This window comes from Microcaecilia unicolor, chromosome 8 (assembly GCF_901765095.1).
Source record: "Microcaecilia unicolor chromosome 8, aMicUni1.1, whole genome shotgun sequence".
NCBI classification, from domain to species: Eukaryota; Metazoa; Chordata; class Amphibia; order Gymnophiona; family Siphonopidae; genus Microcaecilia; species Microcaecilia unicolor.
The window spans coordinates 41,768,488-41,787,167 of record NC_044038.1 but is presented as its reverse complement, the minus strand read 5'-3'; the positions used below and the strand labels follow the sequence as shown (position 1 = coordinate 41,787,167).

The 18,680-nt window shown below is 44.1% G+C and overlaps 1 protein-coding gene across 5 annotated transcripts in view; it reads left to right on the top strand.

Moving 5' to 3' along the window:
• Nucleotides 1–18,680, top strand: part of METTL22 (methyltransferase like 22) — an 84,591-nt gene that overhangs the window by 40,971 nt on the left and 24,940 nt on the right. For all 5 annotated transcript variants that reach the window (XM_030212858.1, XM_030212856.1, XM_030212857.1 and 2 more), the window contains exon 7: nucleotides 4,535–4,588. In XM_030212858.1, coding sequence (XP_030068718.1) covers nucleotides 4,535–4,588 — 54 coding nt within the window. The remainder of the gene's footprint in view (nucleotides 1–4,534; nucleotides 4,589–18,680) is intronic.

Below are 18,680 nucleotides of genomic sequence, written 5' to 3'. Positions count from 1 at the left end.
ACAAAATGTTTTCTTCTCTAGAATTGCCAAAGCTCCTTAAATGGTTACCAGTTTGCTATCATGTTGAGTGCTTTGCTTCATGATACTTTAAACATATTTTACTTCTCTTCCTGTAGAGTTAGGCACTCTTATTTTCTGGTCCTGGCTTCTCATGGACTTTGTTCTCTCAGACCTCAAAACAAAATAAGATGGCAATGATAACATGTGGCAGAGATTTTATTCCAAGTGATCAACATTTTAGTCCCTAATGATCACCTTTGCCATAAATGCCATTACCATCTTACATTATTTGTATACAGAGCCCATGAAGCCTTTCAGTGTGTCAGTGTGTCATATATAATGCTAGGGTCCACCTTGAGGGTCAGCACCCAAAAAAAAAAAAAATCTAAGTATCGTTGTAGACAATACACTGAAATCTTCTGCCCAGCGTTTAGCAGCGGTCAAAAAAACAAACAGGATGCTAGGAATGATTAGAAAAGGGATGGTAAATAAGACCGAGAATACCATAATGCCTCTGCAACCTCACCTTGAGTATTGCGTTCAGTTCTGGTCACCATATCTCAAAATAGATGTAACGGAATTACAAGAGGTTCAAATGAGAGTGACCAAAATGATAAAGGGAATGGAACTCCTCCCGTATGAGGAAAGGCTAAATAGGTTGGGGCTCTTTAGCTTGGAAAAGAGACGGCTGAGAGAAGCTATGATTGAGGTCTACAAAATCCTAAGTGGTGTAGAACGAGTAGAAGTGAATCGATTTTTTTTATCTTTAAAAAAGTAGAAAGACTAGGGGACACTCAATGAAGTTACACAGATATAATTTTTAAAAAATAGGAAAAATATTTTTTCTCTCAACAAATAGTTAAGCTCTGGAACGCTTTGCTGGAGCATGTAGTAACAGCAGTTAGCATATCTGGGTTTAAAAAAGGGTTTGGACAAGTTCCTGGTGGAAACGTCCATAGGCTGCTTGCTCTGGGATTGGTAGCATGGAATGTTGCTACTATCTGGGTTTCTGCCAGGTACTTGTGACCTAGATTGGCCACTGTTGAAAACAGGATACTGGGCTAGATGGACCATTGGTCTGTCCCAGTATGGCTATATCATATGACTTTCATGTAAAAAAAAAAAAAGTGTGGAAAACAAAGTGTGTGTTAGGTATATATTACACTAATTGTGCTTAAACTGGCTCTTGGCACCCCTCAACCAAACTAATATGAATATGTGAGAGTTGCATGGACTGCCTTAATGTATACACCTATATCTCATGTATATTCATTAGTCAGTCTGTTTTTCAGACTATCCCTAGAGAATGAAGCCCATGGACCATTTGCAAACTGCTGTAGTGTACATGATCAGGGCCAGCACTGAGCCCTGAGATGGTTTTTGGGTTTTATTAATAAACCCTGAAATTGGATTCTTAACAAAGCAGTCATTTCCAGCCTGGTGTCTGAATAATCTCCTATGCCAAGCACATGTAAAATTAATATGCAAAGGAAAGATTGGAATATGGCCAAACCTAAGGGAAAGTGGAGCAAAAGTAAACCACTTCATATCATTAAGAACTCCCACAGCTCTCTCAAGAGCATAATTTGAGAATTCTTTGTGCTACCCCATAGAATCAAAGAGGCCCTTTTACTAAAGGATGTTAAGCACTTAGGGCCAGATTCAGTAAATGGTGATGCAAGTGGAGTGGAGGAGTGGCCTAGTGGTTAGGGTGGTGGAATTTGGTCCTGGGGAACTGAGTTCGATTCCCACTTCAGGCACAGGCAGCTCCTTGTGACTCTGGGCAAGTCACTTAACCATCCATTGCCCCATGTAAGCCGCATTGAGCCTGCCATGAGTGGGAAAGTGCGGGGTACAAATGTAACAAAAAAAAAAGTAGGCACTGGGAAAAATTTGCACTCGGCTCTATTCTATAAAGGGCGCTCCGGGCTGAACGTTCTTTATAGAATGGTTTGTATTTCAATGTTGAACTCTAGATGCAAGGACTTACACCAACTGAAACATGGTGTAAATCCTGGCGTATAACTTGGGGGCACAGCCCCAAAATGTTATAACTGTGCATAATTCTTTGGAAAGCCCCTGACCTGCCCATGCCCCTCCCTTAGCCATGGCCCTTTTTAGGTTGCATGCGAGATGGCTTGGGCACAATCTTTATAGAAATGCGTGCAGCCGGATCCATGCACAAATCCAACTTAGAGCCAATTAACATCAATAATTGATTGTGCAAGGATCTCAGGATTGTGCACAATTTTGGGCACCCAAATTTGGACACTGTTTATAGAATCTGGGGGTTTATACAGTGGTGGAAATAAGTATTTGATCCCTTGCTGAATTTGTAAGTTTGCCCACTGACAAAGACATGAGCAGCCCATAATTGAAGGGTAGGTTATTGGTAACAGTGAGAGATAGCACATCACAAATTAAATCCGGAAAATCACATTGTGGAAGTATATGAATTTATTTGCATTCTGCAGAGGGAAATAAGTATTTGATCCCCCACCAACCAGTAAGAGATCTGGCCCCTACAGACCAGGTAGATGCTCCAAATCAACTCGTTACCTGCATGACAGACAGCTGTCGGCAATGGTCACCTGTATGAAAGACACCTGTCCACAGACTCAGTGAATCAGTCAGACTCTAACCTCTACAAAATGGCCAAGAGCAAGGAGCTGTCTAAGGATGTCAGGGACAAGATCATACACCTGCACAAGGCTGGAATGGGCTACAAAACCATCAGTAAGACGCTGGGCGAGAAGGAGACAACTGTTGGTGCCATAGTAAGAAAATGGAAGAAGTACAAAATGACTGTCAGTCGACAAAGATCTGGGGCTCCACGCAAAATCTCACCTCGTGGGGTATCCTTGATCATGAGGAAGGTTAGAAATCAGCCTACAACTACAAGGGGGGAACTTGTCAATGATCTCAAGGCAGCTGGGACCACTGTCACCACGAAAACCATTGGTAACACATTACGACATAACGGATTGCAATCCTGCAGTGCCCGCAAGGTCCCCCTGCTCCGGAAGGCACATGTGACGGCCCGTCTGAAGTTTGCCAGTGAACACCTGGATGATGCCGAGAGTGATTGGGAGAAGGTGCTGTGGTCAGATGAGACAAAAATTGAGCTCTTTGGCATGAACTCAACTCGCCGTGTTTGGAGGAAGAGAAATGCTGCCTATGACCCAAAGAACACCGTCCCCACTGTCAAGCATGGAGGTGGAAATGTTATGTTTTGGGGGTGTTTCTCTGCTAAGGGCACAGGACTACTTCACCGCATCAATGGGAGAATGGATGGGGCCATGTACCGTACAATTCTGAGTGACAACCTCCTTCCCTCCGCCAGGGCCTTAAAAATGGGTCGTGGCTGGGTCTTCCAGCACGACAATGACCCAAAACATACAGCCAAGGCAACAAAGGAGTGGCTCAGGAAGAAGCACATTAGGGTCATGGAGTGGCCTAGCCAGTCACCAGACCTTAATCCCATTGAAAACTTATGGAGGGAGCTGAAGCTGCGAGTTGCCAAGCGACAGCCCAGAACTCTTAATGATTTAGAGATGATCTGCAAAGAGGAGTGGACCAAAATTCCTCCTGACATGTGTGCAAACCTCATCATCAACTACAGAAGACGTCTGACCGCTGTGCTTGCCAACAAGGGTTTTGCCACCAAGTATTAGGTCTTGTTTGCCAGAGGGATTAAATATTTATTTCCCTCTGCAGAATGCAAATAAATTCATATACTTTCCACAATGTGATTTTCCAGATTTAATTTGTGATGTGCTATCTCTCACTGTTACCAATAACCTACCCTTCAATTATGGGCTGCTCATGTCTTTGTCAGTGGGCAAACTTACAAAATCAGCAAGGGATCAAATACTTATTTCCACCACTGTATATGGTTAATGTGTGGAAACAGGCTACCGCACAGCTGCGTTAAAGGGTTTTGAAGTAGTTTACTGCTTACCAGATTTTTCAGAATTTTCCTGTCGGGGGGGGGAGAGGCATGGCATGAGTGGAGAGTGGGTGTGGAAGCATTAGCTAGCTAGCGCATTAACTTACCACTCACTAACTGGCTTTTGCAGAGTTGGCACAAGTTCACTAAATAGAAGGCACTAAGAAGTTGTTCCATTCTAACCAGTACCGTGCATTAATCTGAATGTTAACACATACCTGCAATAAAAAAGACTGGTAATACCCCTTCTTGATGTAGGACTACTTTTGAGCTTGTTGCAAATTTAAAATTCTGCATTATTTCATTTTAAGCCCAAAACCTAACACATTTTAGTAGAAGGACCCCATAGTCTCGTGACCAGAATATTCTGCTAATAAGAACATTTCAGTCTAGTTCCCAAAGTTTCTATGGGGGTCTTTTACAAAGGCACTCTAGTGTTTTTAAACGTACTAAAAATTAATGTATGCTAAGATGCCCATAGGAATATAATGGACGTCTTAGCGTTTATGCCAGTTTTTATCACGCACTAAAAACGCTACTCTGGGTGTGTATGTAAATTATTTTTTTTCTTTTATTGACAAATAGGAGCTGAAGTGAAAGTGAAGGAGCTGGACTGGCTGAAAAATGAGTTTTGTACAGGTAACAAACTATAGGAATGTTTTATTGATGCTTTGACAGGTTTTTGTTTTGATATCATATGCAAGTAAGGATAAAAAGCTCAAAAATTTTAAGCACAATTTCTCCCATGTAGTTGGTTCACTTTTTTAGATGTTTTAAATTTTTGGCACCCCTTTATATTGGGGCCATTATATGTAGAACTGTTAGCTAACATCTGGGGACCTTAACTATCAGCTTTGGCTGTCGTCTGGTTCTGGGTTCCTTTCTTTGGTCCTGGGTCCACTTCTCAGGGGCAGTGGGTTTTGTAGCACAAATAATACAACACACAGGTATGACTTGAAAAAGGGCATTTTATATAGAAATAGGCTTACAGCAGTTGGGGGTCCTTTTACAAAGCTGTGGTAAAAAAAAAATGGCCTGCAGTAATGTGGGCACGTCTTTTAGGCGTGTGCTAGGCCATATTGTACTGTGGCTAGGAAAAAGGCCTTTTTTTAATGGGCCGGGAAATGGGCCTGCACTAATATTAAAACTAGTGCGCGCCTATTTACGGCCTGAGCCCTTACTGCCACCCATTGACCTAGCGGTAAGGGCTCACGCGGTACCCACGCAGTAACCATGCAGCGCACACCAACTGGTTACTGCCGGGAATGCCCCCTGCGGTAGAAAATTATTTTCTACCGCGGGATTCGGCACGCTCCAAATTCAGAATTACTGCTGGGCGCACACGTTACCCCAGCAATAGTGTGAGCGCTACCCCCACGTTACCCCTACTGCTCCTTTGTAAAAGGGCCACTTAGGGCAGGAAGGTATTTCAGCGCTGCTTCTGTGGGTCTCGGTGTCTGCCTGTCACTCTGATTCTATTTGTGTGACTGAGTGCATGTGTTCTGTCCTTCTGTCGGGGCTGAGGAGGGGGATGTGTGTGTGTCTGCAATAACGCCTAAATCTTTGCTTGGATGGTGATTCCTAATGTTGAACTTAACATTGTGTTGCTGGAGCAACACTAGTAAAAATGGACACCTTCCAATGTGGTTATATTTTATAGTGCATCATAAAATCTGATGAGCTGTTAAGCTTTATGTTTCATTTTTCCTCATGAAGAAAATTTAGAACTATTTAATCTTTTACCTAACCCTGCACCAGGGGCGTAGCCACAGGTGGGCCTGGACGGGCCCAGGCCCAGCCACTTTTGCTCCAGACCCGCCCAGCCTCTTCTGCTCGCTCTCCCCGTCCGCATGGTCTGCTGACTTTTTTACTGCCCTGAAGCACCGTTCTCCCTCCAGCACCGGTGATTCCCATAGCCAGCCTTCTGCCAGTGTGCGTTGTCGGGGCCTCTTCTCGGGCGCGTCCCACCTACTCTGCAACTTCCTGCGTCCCACCTTTGCGGAAAACAGGAAGTTGCAGAGTAGGCGGGTCGCGCCTGAGAAGAGGCCCCGACGACGCACACTGGCAGAAGGCTGGCTATGGGAATCGCCAGTGCTGGAGGGAGAGTGGTGCTTCAGGTCAGTAAAAATGACCAGAACTGACCATGTGCAGGGGGCTGTCTCGGGGGGGGGGGGGGGGGGGGGGGGTTGCGGGTGGAGAGGAAATGCGGCAGCGGCGGCGGGTGGGGGGGGTGGTAGCGGGTGGGGAGGGGAGGAAATGCGAGGCCTGTGCCCACCCAGTCCACCACCAGGCCCATCTAAAAATTGAACGCTGGTTACGCTACTGCCCTGCACCAAGGTTGCAGAACTGTGTTCCTGAGAAGTGAGAGTATAGAAGTTTAAATTAGTATCCCATGTTCAGTAAATAGAAGCACTGGTAAGTCCTTGTATGTGCTGCTGCAAGAATTTAATTACACCATGGAAGATTAAACCACTTGCAAGATTGTTATGTGATAAAAAGGAACTGTGATCAATTTATTCTTAGTGAAGAGAAAGCAGATTATTATAAAATCCAGTGTGAAATCAATAAAACAATTTTTCTTTGGACTAGTAATAATTATGTGCATAGGATGTGCTTGCTGGGTAAGACCAAAGGTCCATGGAGCCCAGAAACCTGTCTCCATAAATGGCCAATTCAGGTCATTCAGAAGTTGTGCTTTACTTAATTATTTACTATACTAAATTTCTCTGCCCTTGTCAAAGCAGTTTACAAACAATTACAATTCTGAACATATTTAAAAGGCAATGAACTAAAAATCAAGGCAAAGTTACAATTCAATAAGTGAGAGTATAGAAGGAGCAGAAAAGCCAGAAATACACAGAAACAAAAGTCATTCCCAGGTTACAACACAAAGACTAAAAATGAGAAGCTAAGCAAGCTGAGGAATAATACTTAGATGTGAAAACCAATAAGTTCAAGATAGTCATTTCAGTGAACATTCAGTCAGTCAGCCAGACTGGAGAACATTGGGGTAGGGACTCTGCACTGAATGCTTGGCTATAGAATAGCATTTTCAGGGCCAAATGTAAAGGATGCTAAATTTAATTCTGATCTTGGGTATAATGGCAGAGTTAATATGGTAGGGGCTATGTAGTTGAATGGACAACACGTGGAGGGGCATAATCGAAAGGTGCTAGCCATCTCCGGGGCTGGCTCCGTAAATGGGCGGAGCCAACCGTATTTTCGAAATTGATGGCCGGCCATCTTTTCCTTCGATAATACGGTTGGCGCCGGCTAAATCTCAACATTTAGGTCGAATGTTGAGATCACCAGGTTTAGAGATGGCCGGGTTCGGTTTTTGGCCATAATGGAAACCGGGCCCGGCCATCTCAAACCCGGCGAAATGCAAGCCTTTTGGTCGTGGGAGGAGCCAACATTTGTAGTGCACTGACCCCCCCTGACATGCCAGGACACCAACTGGGCACCCTAGGGGGCACTGCAGTGGACTTCAAAAATTGCTCCCAGGTGCATAGCTCCCTTACCTTAAATGCTGAGCCCCCCAAAACCCACTCCCCACAACTATACACCACTACCATAGCCCTAAGGAGTGAAGGGGGAACCTACATGTGGGTATAGTGGGTTTCGGGTGGGTTTTGAAGGGCTCACATTTTCCATCACAAGTGTAACAGGTAGGGGGGGATGGGCCTGGGTCCGCCTGCCTGAAGTCCACTGCACCCACCACAACTGCTCCAGGGACCTGTATACTGCTGTCAGGGAGCTGGGTATGACATTTGAGGCTGGCATAGAGGCTGGCAAAAAAAGTTTTTAAAGTTGTATTTTTGAGGGTGGGAGGGGGTTAGTGACCACTGGGGGAGTCACAGGAGGTGATCCCCGATTCCCTCCAGTGGTCATCTGGTCAGTTCGGGCACTTTCTTGGGACTTGGACCTGAAAAAAAAAGGGACCAAATAAAGTGAAACAAATTCTCGTTACGGCCGGCTTTCTTTTTTCCATTATCGGGCAAAGCCAACCATCTCAATGCATGCCTCTATCCCGCCCCGTCCCGCCTTCGCTACTGTGCTGACACGCCCCCTTGAGCTTTCGCCGGCCCCGCAATGGAAAGCAGTTGATGCCGTCCAAAATCGGCTTTCAATTATACCGATTTGGCTGGATTCAGGAGATCGCCAGCCATCTCCCGATTTGTGTCGGAAGATGGCCGGCGATCTCTTTCGAAAATAAGCTGGATTGACTTCTAAGAATAACCAACAGATTGAGTTGAGCAGGAGAGTAAGGAATAAGGAGATCAACAATTAGGTAGGGAGACACGTTAGAAAAGGATCAGGTCTCGAGCAAAAGATCATTTATTGTTGCTCACTTCCGGTGGGAGAAAGCTGCTGTTCATCTGGCTATTGTTCATGGACTTTTCAAAGTCTTAAACCAGCTATGATAAATGCGGTAGCCATATCCTCTAGCGACAGACTCTACAGCTTGTAAGTGAGGGTGCTATACAACTCAAGGGGGAGGGGAAGATATCTTAAACGTCAAGTTAAATACTGTTAGCAGTACTTTGGTTATAGCATATGATGGCAAATTGCCAACCAGTGTTTAAGCATGAATGACAGTAACCTGCACAGAGTGCCAGGTGTGGCTCTGGCCACCTTGTTGGGCAGACTGGATGGACTGTTCAGGTCTTTATCTGCTGTCATTTACTGTGATTTGTGTGTTATGTGAAAATAATCCTTTTTCTAATTTGTTCTACTGTGTGAGAGTTTCATAGAGTGCTGGTTCTCAACACCATGATATGTGAGACCACAGCAGGGAGTACGCCTCCCCAACCCCAAATGTGACCTTTCCCTTTCTCCTGCTGCCACTGCCCTGCCTTTCCTGGTCTGTGGTGTCAGTGGCAGCGGTAAAAACAATGGGATGAAGCATGTTTCCCTGTGTGTGCCATTGCTAGCTCTGCCGTCCTGCCTCCTCTGATGTAACTTTCCTGTATCAGGGGGGGCAGGACTGTTAGATCTAGTAGCAGCGCTTGCAGAGAAATCGTCCCATGCATTTTCTGCCATTTTTAAAAATAGCAACAAGAGGGTGAACAGGAGGTAGGGGAAGAGAGAGAGAGAAAGGGGGCGATGTTGGGTGGGTTTGAAGAGACAGAGCGCAATTCTGGATTGAGGGGCGGGAAAGGTAGAGAGAAGGGGTGATAGGAAGGTGGAAGAGAGAGACGTGGGAAATGCTGGGTATGGGGGGAGATAGAGGTAGAGACACATGCTGCATGGCAGGGGGAGAGACAGAGATGCTGCTTGGCTAGGGGTGAGAGGAACAGGTATTTAGCTTGACGTTGAGAAACACTTTCATTGACTGTCCACTAATCTTAGTACTGTTTGAAAGGATAAATATATGTTCGCTGTTTACCTATTCCATCCCTCTCATGGTTCTAGAAACCTTTATCATTTCTCCTTTTAGTCATATCTTCCCCAAGCTGAAAACCTCTAACCTGTTCAGCCCTTCTTCATAAAGTAGTTTTTTTCATTCCCTTTGTTCTGCTTCTTTGTAGCTTTTCTAGTTCTGCTATCCTGTTTTATTAAAATAGTGTGACAAGAAATGCATACAATACTTTTCTTCACATTTTTCCCAGTGATTTCAGTAAAGAAAGAGTTGTTTTGCCTTTTTGGATTCATCCATTTTTTTAGTCTGTTTGCAACATCTTTGAAAGAAATGAGGCCATTGACCTGACAGAACAGGATATACCCAAGGTAAATTTGTGGATTGCTTGAAAACCAGGTCTGTTAGCAACCCTCACAGAAAGTTCCAAGCCTAAGTAAAGACTTCAGAAGATTAAAAACAAGCTTTGTTGACAGAACATGTGGTCAAGTTGACCACTGTAGCAGGATTCAAAATAGGTTTGGACAAGTTCCTGGAGGAAGTGTCCATAAAAAATAATATTAGCTAGTTAGACTTGGGAGAGCCATTGCACATCCATGAAATTGAATTATGAGAAACAGATCTACTTTTAGTGATCTGCCAGGTGCTTGTGACCTGGGCTGACCACTATCAGAGACAGTGAGCTTTTTTAAGTAATTATTTCAGATGTACTCATCATTCCTGAAATGCAACTTCTCAAAACCTTTCTGTAGCACAGCCACTGAGCTATTGAAGTAAGCTTGCTATTTTTAAGATAGAACTGTGGGTAGAGGGGTGTGAGGTTGACTTGTACAAGTGTATAATTGAGGTTCTGCATGTATATGAGGAAAAAGTGACTGTATTTGACTGGGTGGATTCAGATGGGGGTCTGTGGGAGGGGTAAGTGACTGGGTTTGGTTTATTAGAGTGGATGGGGGATGTCTACAAGAGTGTACTTGGATCTGTTTGTGAGTGAGTGGGGGTGGATGACAGAGTATGTGACGTGTGAGGTGACCCTTCCTTCCCTTCAGTCTTCTTTCCCATCTGCCCCTTTTTGCCTTTGCCTTCCTCTGTCTCATACCCACTTTCCTTCTTTTTCTTCTAAACCTTTTTACCTACTTTTCACCATCCCTCAGGCTCACTTCTCCCATTTTCATCTATCCACCTGACACCCATAGACTCAACCACTTATCTACTCTTGTCCCATATAACACCCAAAGTCACTGAGGCCCAGATGCTCAAAAGCAAATGTTGGCAATAGAGGCCATTAGTGCCGGAGTAGCACCCACATTTGCTAGTACAGAATGCTTAGAGTTGACAAGTGCATGAAACAATGAACTCGCTGGCTCTGAGTGCAATGAGCATGCACATACATGCTAAAGAGGTCCTTGTGTATTCCTCCCCAATGCTGATCAGGCAGCGCACCAAACAAGGGCGCTCCTCCTGCGACAACCCTGTGCCAGCTCGGAGCTGGCGTTAGGGTTGTGCTGAGCCACTGAAGAGGACCAGGAAGGTGGGGAAGCACTCCTTCCAGCTGTCTGCTGCTGCGTACAATAATTTTACCCCCCCCCCCCCCCCCCCCCCCCCCCGCCAAAAGCAGGAGATTCACTCACCCTGCCCATGTTAAACTCAACAGCAAACTGCAGTCTGAACCTAGGAGGAAGGGATAAAGTCTAGCTGTTGCGGTGGGGGAAGTAGGGGAAGCTGGGGTCAAAGACACTTCTCCCTCCTCTCCCCTGCCCTGCCCCTACTGAAGTGCTGACTGGCAGTGGAATTAACCTGTGATATTCTGTAAGCTGCCTTCTAACTTCTTTCTCTCTCTACCAGGGCCACTTCTTCCTCCTCCCCCTCTGGCATTCTGGGCATGCATTCAAGAGCTGTGCTTAATGCACAGGTCTTGAGTGCATCCCAAAGTACAGGCCTCCCGCAAAAGTCCCTAATACTCAATGCTAACGACACTCCTGTGGCGGTATTTTTCCGGCGTTGTTTAGTACTTTGCCAGTATTTTGAGCATTTCCCCTCAGGCTCATCCCTTCATTCTCAAGCTTTCTCGGCTCCCACCCCTCTGATATCTTCTGACAAAACTCTTCCCCTCTTTCAACCATCACTGCACACTCATTTTAATTTTATTATTTGGGGATGTCCATTTAGGCCAAAGATAATTTGTTAAAACTAGCACATGCTTTTATTACTAGTTGATTAGATTATTGCAATTCACTGGTCTGCCTCAAGAGTCTCTGTGAACTATCCTTTATATAACAATATCCAAAAATAGCATTTATTATCAGGATTGGTTTTATACCACGTACTTCTACGCGCACAGATTCCATCCAGTGGATCTATAATCATAACGGTCTTTTTCAAGACCATATTTGCATTTCCATTCCTGATAATAATAAATGCAAAAATAATAATAAATGCACAGTTTCATTGCATATCTCTGGTTTTCATGGTCCATTTCCCACTCCTTGTTTGCTCCTGTTTGTACTTTGTGGGATCTCAGCGGTCCTCTGCCAAGGGTAGGTCCGTATAGACCTGATGAGAGAGAGCAAAGGAATGTTCCCTTATAGAATACTAGAATAACTGGGAACAGTATATATGCACCTAAATGTTAGTGTGCACATAACTTACAGCATTCTGTAAAATACATGCATAAGTTTGAGCCCTGTCCAAGCTTTGCCCATGTTTTCACCTTGTAGCTACAGCCAGACCAATCCTTTTGTGTGTCTGTAGTGTCAGAACCATATCAACCATCATGAATACTATTACAAAGCACACTTGACTCATGACATTGCACCTTTTGCCCAGCACCCAGAGTGTGAAGACCTAAAGAATTATTGTTCATTGCTTGCTACCATGGACATGCCATGAGGCCTGAACCAAGAGTCTTCTCGATCGTGAGACCAGCTAGGAAGACCTTGAAGATGCAACAATGTTTCTGTCACCTTTAGCCTGCCTTGGTACTCATACGTTCCTCAGGTGCTTGCTGGGTCTCATCACTGAGGAGTCATGATAGCCAGTGCCTGATTTGCTATGCTACCATCAGCGAGCTTTGTGCCAGTTAATCAAAGAGACTTCTTACAGTGTTCAGCGATGTGTGTTTGGCAGTGATAACTCGGAGAGAGTGAGCTAGTGTTGCCACTAATTGCTTGGCAGAAGAGAAGACTTCATTGCATCTCTGACAGAGAATTTTGCTTTTATCCTCCCTTTTCCAAAGATCTCTACCTATGAGTGCTAGACCAACTGATTCTCTACTGTTTCCAGGCAGAATATTGAGAAAATTTAAGGGACATAGTTTCTTCTTCCTGCTTCCACATGCCTTCTAGGACTTTCAAAGGTTCATGAACACTGGCTCGTAGTACCCTTCCCTAACCGAGGTCAGCTGGAGCCAGCTTGGGAGATAACCCATCCCTATGTAGGTGATCTGCCTTCCTAGTATGGTACTAGAAGCTGATGCCAAGCCTGCTACAAAGGATTGTAAAACTGTCTTATGCTTTCTCTAGTTTGGGGCTAGTCTGAGGTATTTCATTGGGTCCAGGTGGAAGTCGGGCTGTTTTCATGACTTTGGTTGCGAGGGAAAATTCTGTTAGTTGTGATAAGAGAAGATTTTGCAATGAATCTGCTGTTAGGAATTTGCTTCATGCTTTTGTTATTTGTTTTGCCATTCTATAATAAATTACAGGTATTATTTATGCAGAATCATAATAGCCATACTGGATCAGATCGACGGTCTATCTAGCCCAGTATCCTTCTTCCAACAGTGGCCAATTTTTGGTCAAAAGTACCTGGCAGAAACCCAAATGGTAGCAAGATTCTGGAATCCCAAATAGTAACAACATTCCATGCTACCAATCCCAGGGCAAGTAGTTGCTTCTCCATGTCTATCTCAATAACAGACTATATGGGCTTTTCCTCCAGGAACTTGTCCAAACATTTTCTAAACCCAGCTACACTAACTGCTGTTACTACATCCTCCGGCAATGAGTTCCAGAGCTTAACTGGGTATGTTCTGGGTATGTTCTTTATGTAGTTCATATTACCAGCAGTTATAGTGTGCTCAGGACCAGGGACAGATGTGAACGTTTTCCACAGGCACAGGTGCCTCCCTCCCCCTTGCAAATATATGCTGTGTAAGTTAAGTGTGCACATGTGCACACCCTTGCATGTAAACGCCACTATTCTAAGCATGTCTAACGGTCACTTAAATACTAGCGCCAGTATTATAAAATTGTTCCCAGAATACTGGCTGTATGTATATCTTTTATTTTTTTTTTATTTCTCCATGTTATACAGAATTTTACAACCCCGTTTAGGGTGACAACCCACCGTGTTGGAGCCACTGCTTTACAATATTGAAAAGTGGCTACATTACAAATGATAGAATTTAGTCTGACAGCGTATCTTCCGTTTTAAAGATTCCTCTCCCTAGAGATGCAAGTCTGGATGACACCTATTTTAATAGGGCCAGAAAAATTCTATAGTGCTGCTGCTTCAACTGGAAGGGGTCAGCATTGTAGCAGCAAGCACCTCTTCTTCCTTTCCCTCCCACCCCAAGATAGAGCACATCACCTCTGCAGCACGCCCAAGCTTTGCGGATGCCATCAGACAAAACGTGGATCTCCTTGGAGCTAAGGGACAAGCCCAGGAGTGATATGAAATTGTCTGACATTTTGCATCAAATGTGGTAGTACCAATTTGTGTCATCAGTTTAAAAGCTGCCTGGCATCAGTAGGTCATGACGCCTACCATGGGAACTGTGTTAGAAAAGGCTAGGTGTTAAAGTAATTAGGATATTGGAATCAGTGACTCAAGGGATGCAGTCATAATGGAACACATTGTTCTACTTTGTATTTTTTTTCCCTCCCAGCTTCAAGTACCATTGTAATTCTGTCTTTAAAGAGAGGATAAGGATTTGTCAGTGCCATTTGCTATTAATTTTGGAACAGCTGGTAAAATAAATTCAGATGTGCATATCATAGCTTTTCCTTAACCGTGTCTTAATGCAAATGAAATGGCATTTTTACACAAGTGCTTTGGAAAGGATAATTCTTCCCTGCACTCAGAGGCTGATGCAGAAAGCTACCGTGAGCCTAACCACATGGTTACTACAGATTGTACACACTCATTACTGGCTGAGCGATGCAGAAAGGGGTTGAGCGCAGGTGTTAACTCACACAGAAGACATGGTGCACACAGCATTAAAATGAACGGTAATGAGGCCATTAAATATTCCACTACAGTGCACAGAAGGAAATGGTGGCTATTGACGTGCACATAAAGTAAGAATTTTTTTTCACCAAGTCCACAGTAGCATAGAAGAATTGGTTGAGATGATTTCATGCCGTTTTTGCGATTTGGGGGGGGGGATTTCCAACCAGGACATTACAGTGAAACCTTGGTTTTCGTCGATAATCCATCCAAAAACAATCGGCGAAATCCGAAACCGATGAAAACCGAGGCAATTAACGAGGACAGCCAAAATCGGGAGAAAAACGTCCATCTTCCGATTACAAATTGGGAGATGGATGTCCTTCTTTTTCGACGAAATCCGAGGCAACTAACGAAAACCGAGACAAATTTCTTGTCGGAAATATCAACGAAATCTGAAACCAACGAAAACCGAGGTACTACTGTATCTGTAATTTTAAGTTCCAGATGAAAGGTAGCAGCAATATTGTGTGTGCAGCTGAACAGTGAAAGTGCCAGCACACATCTGCAGCTGTTCTGTGCATAAATATTAGGCTCACAAGAATGTCATATTCAAGAAATGTTTGCAAGGCTAATATTTGTGCAGAACAACAGCTGCAGATGTGCAGGCGTTTTCTTTGGACATACAAGAATGTGTGCTTACCACTGAACCTTTGTGTGCATGTCTCTAGTAGGCATCTCCCTGTGCACGAGTTCTGCATGCATAAAATTTACATATAGTTAGCTTTTTGCAATTTTGAGCTTACAGTAGAAGTCGCAAGTCTTTCTTCATCAAGCCCTCAGCTTGCTTCATTCAAGGCAAGTAAAGGTTAACTAACCTGCTTGTGTTTTAGAATCCTTTAAAAACCTCCAGTGCTTCTATTGATGCTGACTTAGAATCCTGTGGTAATATTACTCACAGCAGAGGATACAATGTGTCCATTTTCTTACTGCAGTTACCTGAATGGGCCTGGTTCCATGACAGGGACAGCAGTGGGGAAGTGCCGGCTCTTCTCGTATTTGGCCCACTGCCTGTCAGGACAATAAGTCAAATCCAGATGGTCGGCTCAGGTTGGGTTCAAGTCTAAGGCCCCATCTGCATATGGTTTATAGTGAACTTTGTATCTATTTTATCCATTTTGAAAGTTTTATATTTAACAATAGATTAGCTTTTACATTTTGTTACTTACAGTGTGTGTTTTCAGGATAATGAAACTGGCCTTCAGTTTTCATGGGTCAAAATATCCAACATAACAGAGGTTCATTTATGATTGAGCTGCCCACTGTGCATTGGTAATGGAGAAAAAAAATGTGCACCAATCCATATTCCAGTATGTTACCTCCTATTAAGGTAAACCAGAGCTGGCTGGCTCGCTTTTATGGCTTTGCAGAGATAAGCTATCAGCTCTAGTCTCTGATATGTTTGTGTGCCAGTCTCAAATTGCACAGTTGTGGGTTCAGATGTCAGTTGCCCTGTAATGTTTGCTATCTTGGGTTAATCCCCAACTAAATTAATTGGTTTTATGCAGATGAGCTTTTTCTGCCCTTGTGCTGTACATTCTGTATCAAATGTTTTTATTTTGCTGCTTTATCTCCCAGCTTTTTCTGGGGTAATGACATGGCAGAGGGCTCAGAGAAGCTTGCTTACTAGATGGGATCATTAAGTGCTACACATCTGTCTGCAAGTGGTGGGGTTTTTTCCCCCTCGGTCATTTTAAGGACATTTTGAAAACGGAAATTAAGTATACATGAAAAACATAAAATAATTTTTTTTTAACCTGTAATCAAGAAATACTAGCTGGCACCCCGTGAAATTTACCTGAGGAGTTGCCTGAGCCTTTCAACTCTGTCATGAACCTTTGGTGGCACTCAACCCAGCCTCAGCACAAATATGAACCCAGCACACACACTTTCAAAATTCTGAGTGGTGTAGAACGAGTAGAATTTTTTTACTCGTTCCAAAAGTACAAAGACTAGGGGACCCTTGAGGAAGTTACTTGGAAATACTTTTAAAACAAATAGGAGGAAATATTTTTTCACTCAACGAATAGTTAAGTTCTGGAACTGTTTGCCGACGGATGTGGTAACAGCAGTTAGCATATCTGGGTTTAAAAAAGGTTTGGACAAATTACTGGAGGAAAAGTCCATAGTCTGCTATTGAGTCAGACATGGGAAGCAACTGCGTGCCCTGGGATTTGTAATATGGAGTGTTGCCACGATTTGGGTTTCTTTGGCCACTGTTTGGAAAACAGGATACTGGGCTACATGGACCATTGGTCTGACACAGTATGGCTACTCTTAAGTTGTTATGAGAGGCCATCAGCTTTCCCATAATCATTTCCAGGGGAAAATAACCCCCCCCCCCCCAGAAATGGCTGTAAAAGGACCACTAAGTGCCTAAGTTTACATTCTTACAAATTGGGTAGCTGGAGGGAGTGGGGTTAGGCATTTGGGTACTGATTTTTATCACCTAGCACCTAACTTACTATCGTGGAGGGGCATAATCGAAATGCGCCAGCGAAATAGATCACCGTCGACGCAACAGCTGGCCGTAACCGTATTATCGAAAAAAGATGGCCGGCCATCTTTTCTTTCAATAATACGGTTTGGCCCAGCCAAATGCCAGAGTTCGCTGGGTTTGAGACCGCCGGTTTTGTTTTTCAGCGATAATGGGAAAAAATGCTGGCCATCTCAAACTTGGCGAAATATAAGGCATTTGGTCATGGGAGGAGCCAGCATTTGTAGTGCACTGGTCCCCCTGACATGCCAGGACACCAGCCGGGCACCCTAGGGAGCACTTCTAAAAAATTTTTTTAAAATATACAAATACCTCCCAGGTGCATAGCTCCCTTACTTTGGGTGCTGAGCCCCCCAAATCCCCCCCCCCAAAACCCACTCCCCACAACTCTACACCACTACCATAGTCCTTATGGGTGAAGGAGGGCACCTACATGTGGGTACAGGAGGGTTTGGAGGGCTTAACATTTACCACCACAAGTGTAACAGGTAGGGGGGGATGGGCCTGTGTCTGCCTGCCTGAAGTGCACTGCACCCATTAAAACCTGCTCCAGGGACTTGCATACTGCTGTCAGGGAGCTGGATATGACATTTGAGGCTGGCATACAGGCTGGCAAAAAAGGTTTTTATTTTTATTTTTTTAGTGTGGGAGGGGGCTGGTGACCACTGGGGGAGTATGGGGAGGTCATCCCCCATTCCCTCCGGTGGTCATCTGGTGAGTTGGGGCACCTTTTTGAGGCTTGATCGTGAAAATAAAAGGACCAAGTAAACCCAGCGAAATACTGATTAACACCGCTTTTTTTCCATTATCCGCGAAAGCCGGCCATCTGGTAGCCACGCCCATGTCCCACCTTCACTACGCTGCCGACACGCCCCCTTGAACGTTCGCCAGCTCGGCAACGGGAAAGCGGCAATGGTGTCAAAAAAGCAGCTTTCGATTATACGGATTTTGCCACTTTTGAGAGATCGCCAGCCATCTCCTGATTTATGTCGGAAGATGCCCAGCGATCACTTTCATAAATAAGCCTGATAGTGACGCACCTTGAGATTAGTGGGTCTGTTTACTAATAATTCAAATTAAGTTAGCAGTGCAGTTTGATAAATAAGCCTCTTAGGAACCTACATGTAGGTTGAAAACTTTTGAGTACCTAAATTTAGGAATCCAGTTTAAGACCTCTGCATTTTTTGAAATCTGACCCCAGAATGTTTAACTAGGCATTTACCTGGATGCAGTAGGATTAGAAATAGGCCTAAAGGCCAAAAACACCTTAAAAATTGAAAGAATATTTTTCTCTTAATGTTTGTCAATTTTCGGGCTTCAGGAAAACCCCCAAAATAGATGCTTGTGTTATGAAGAAAATCCTGAATCCAGTTCCATTTCGCTCCGATACAAAAGCAGAATGGAAAAGTAACCCTTGTAAAAAAAAATTTCTCTACAAATTTTTTTGGATATTATGAGGTCTGAAACTCTCTATATTAAAGTTGCTTCAGCATCCCCACGACCCCAGCAATAATTCATTCATGTTGGAAGGTGCATACTTTGACACTGTACAAAGAGGAAGTTTCAAGGGGAGATTGTAGTTAACAAAACTCAACATAAAGGGCAATCCAAGTCTTCATGTGACAGTGATATCCTATATCAGCCTCAAA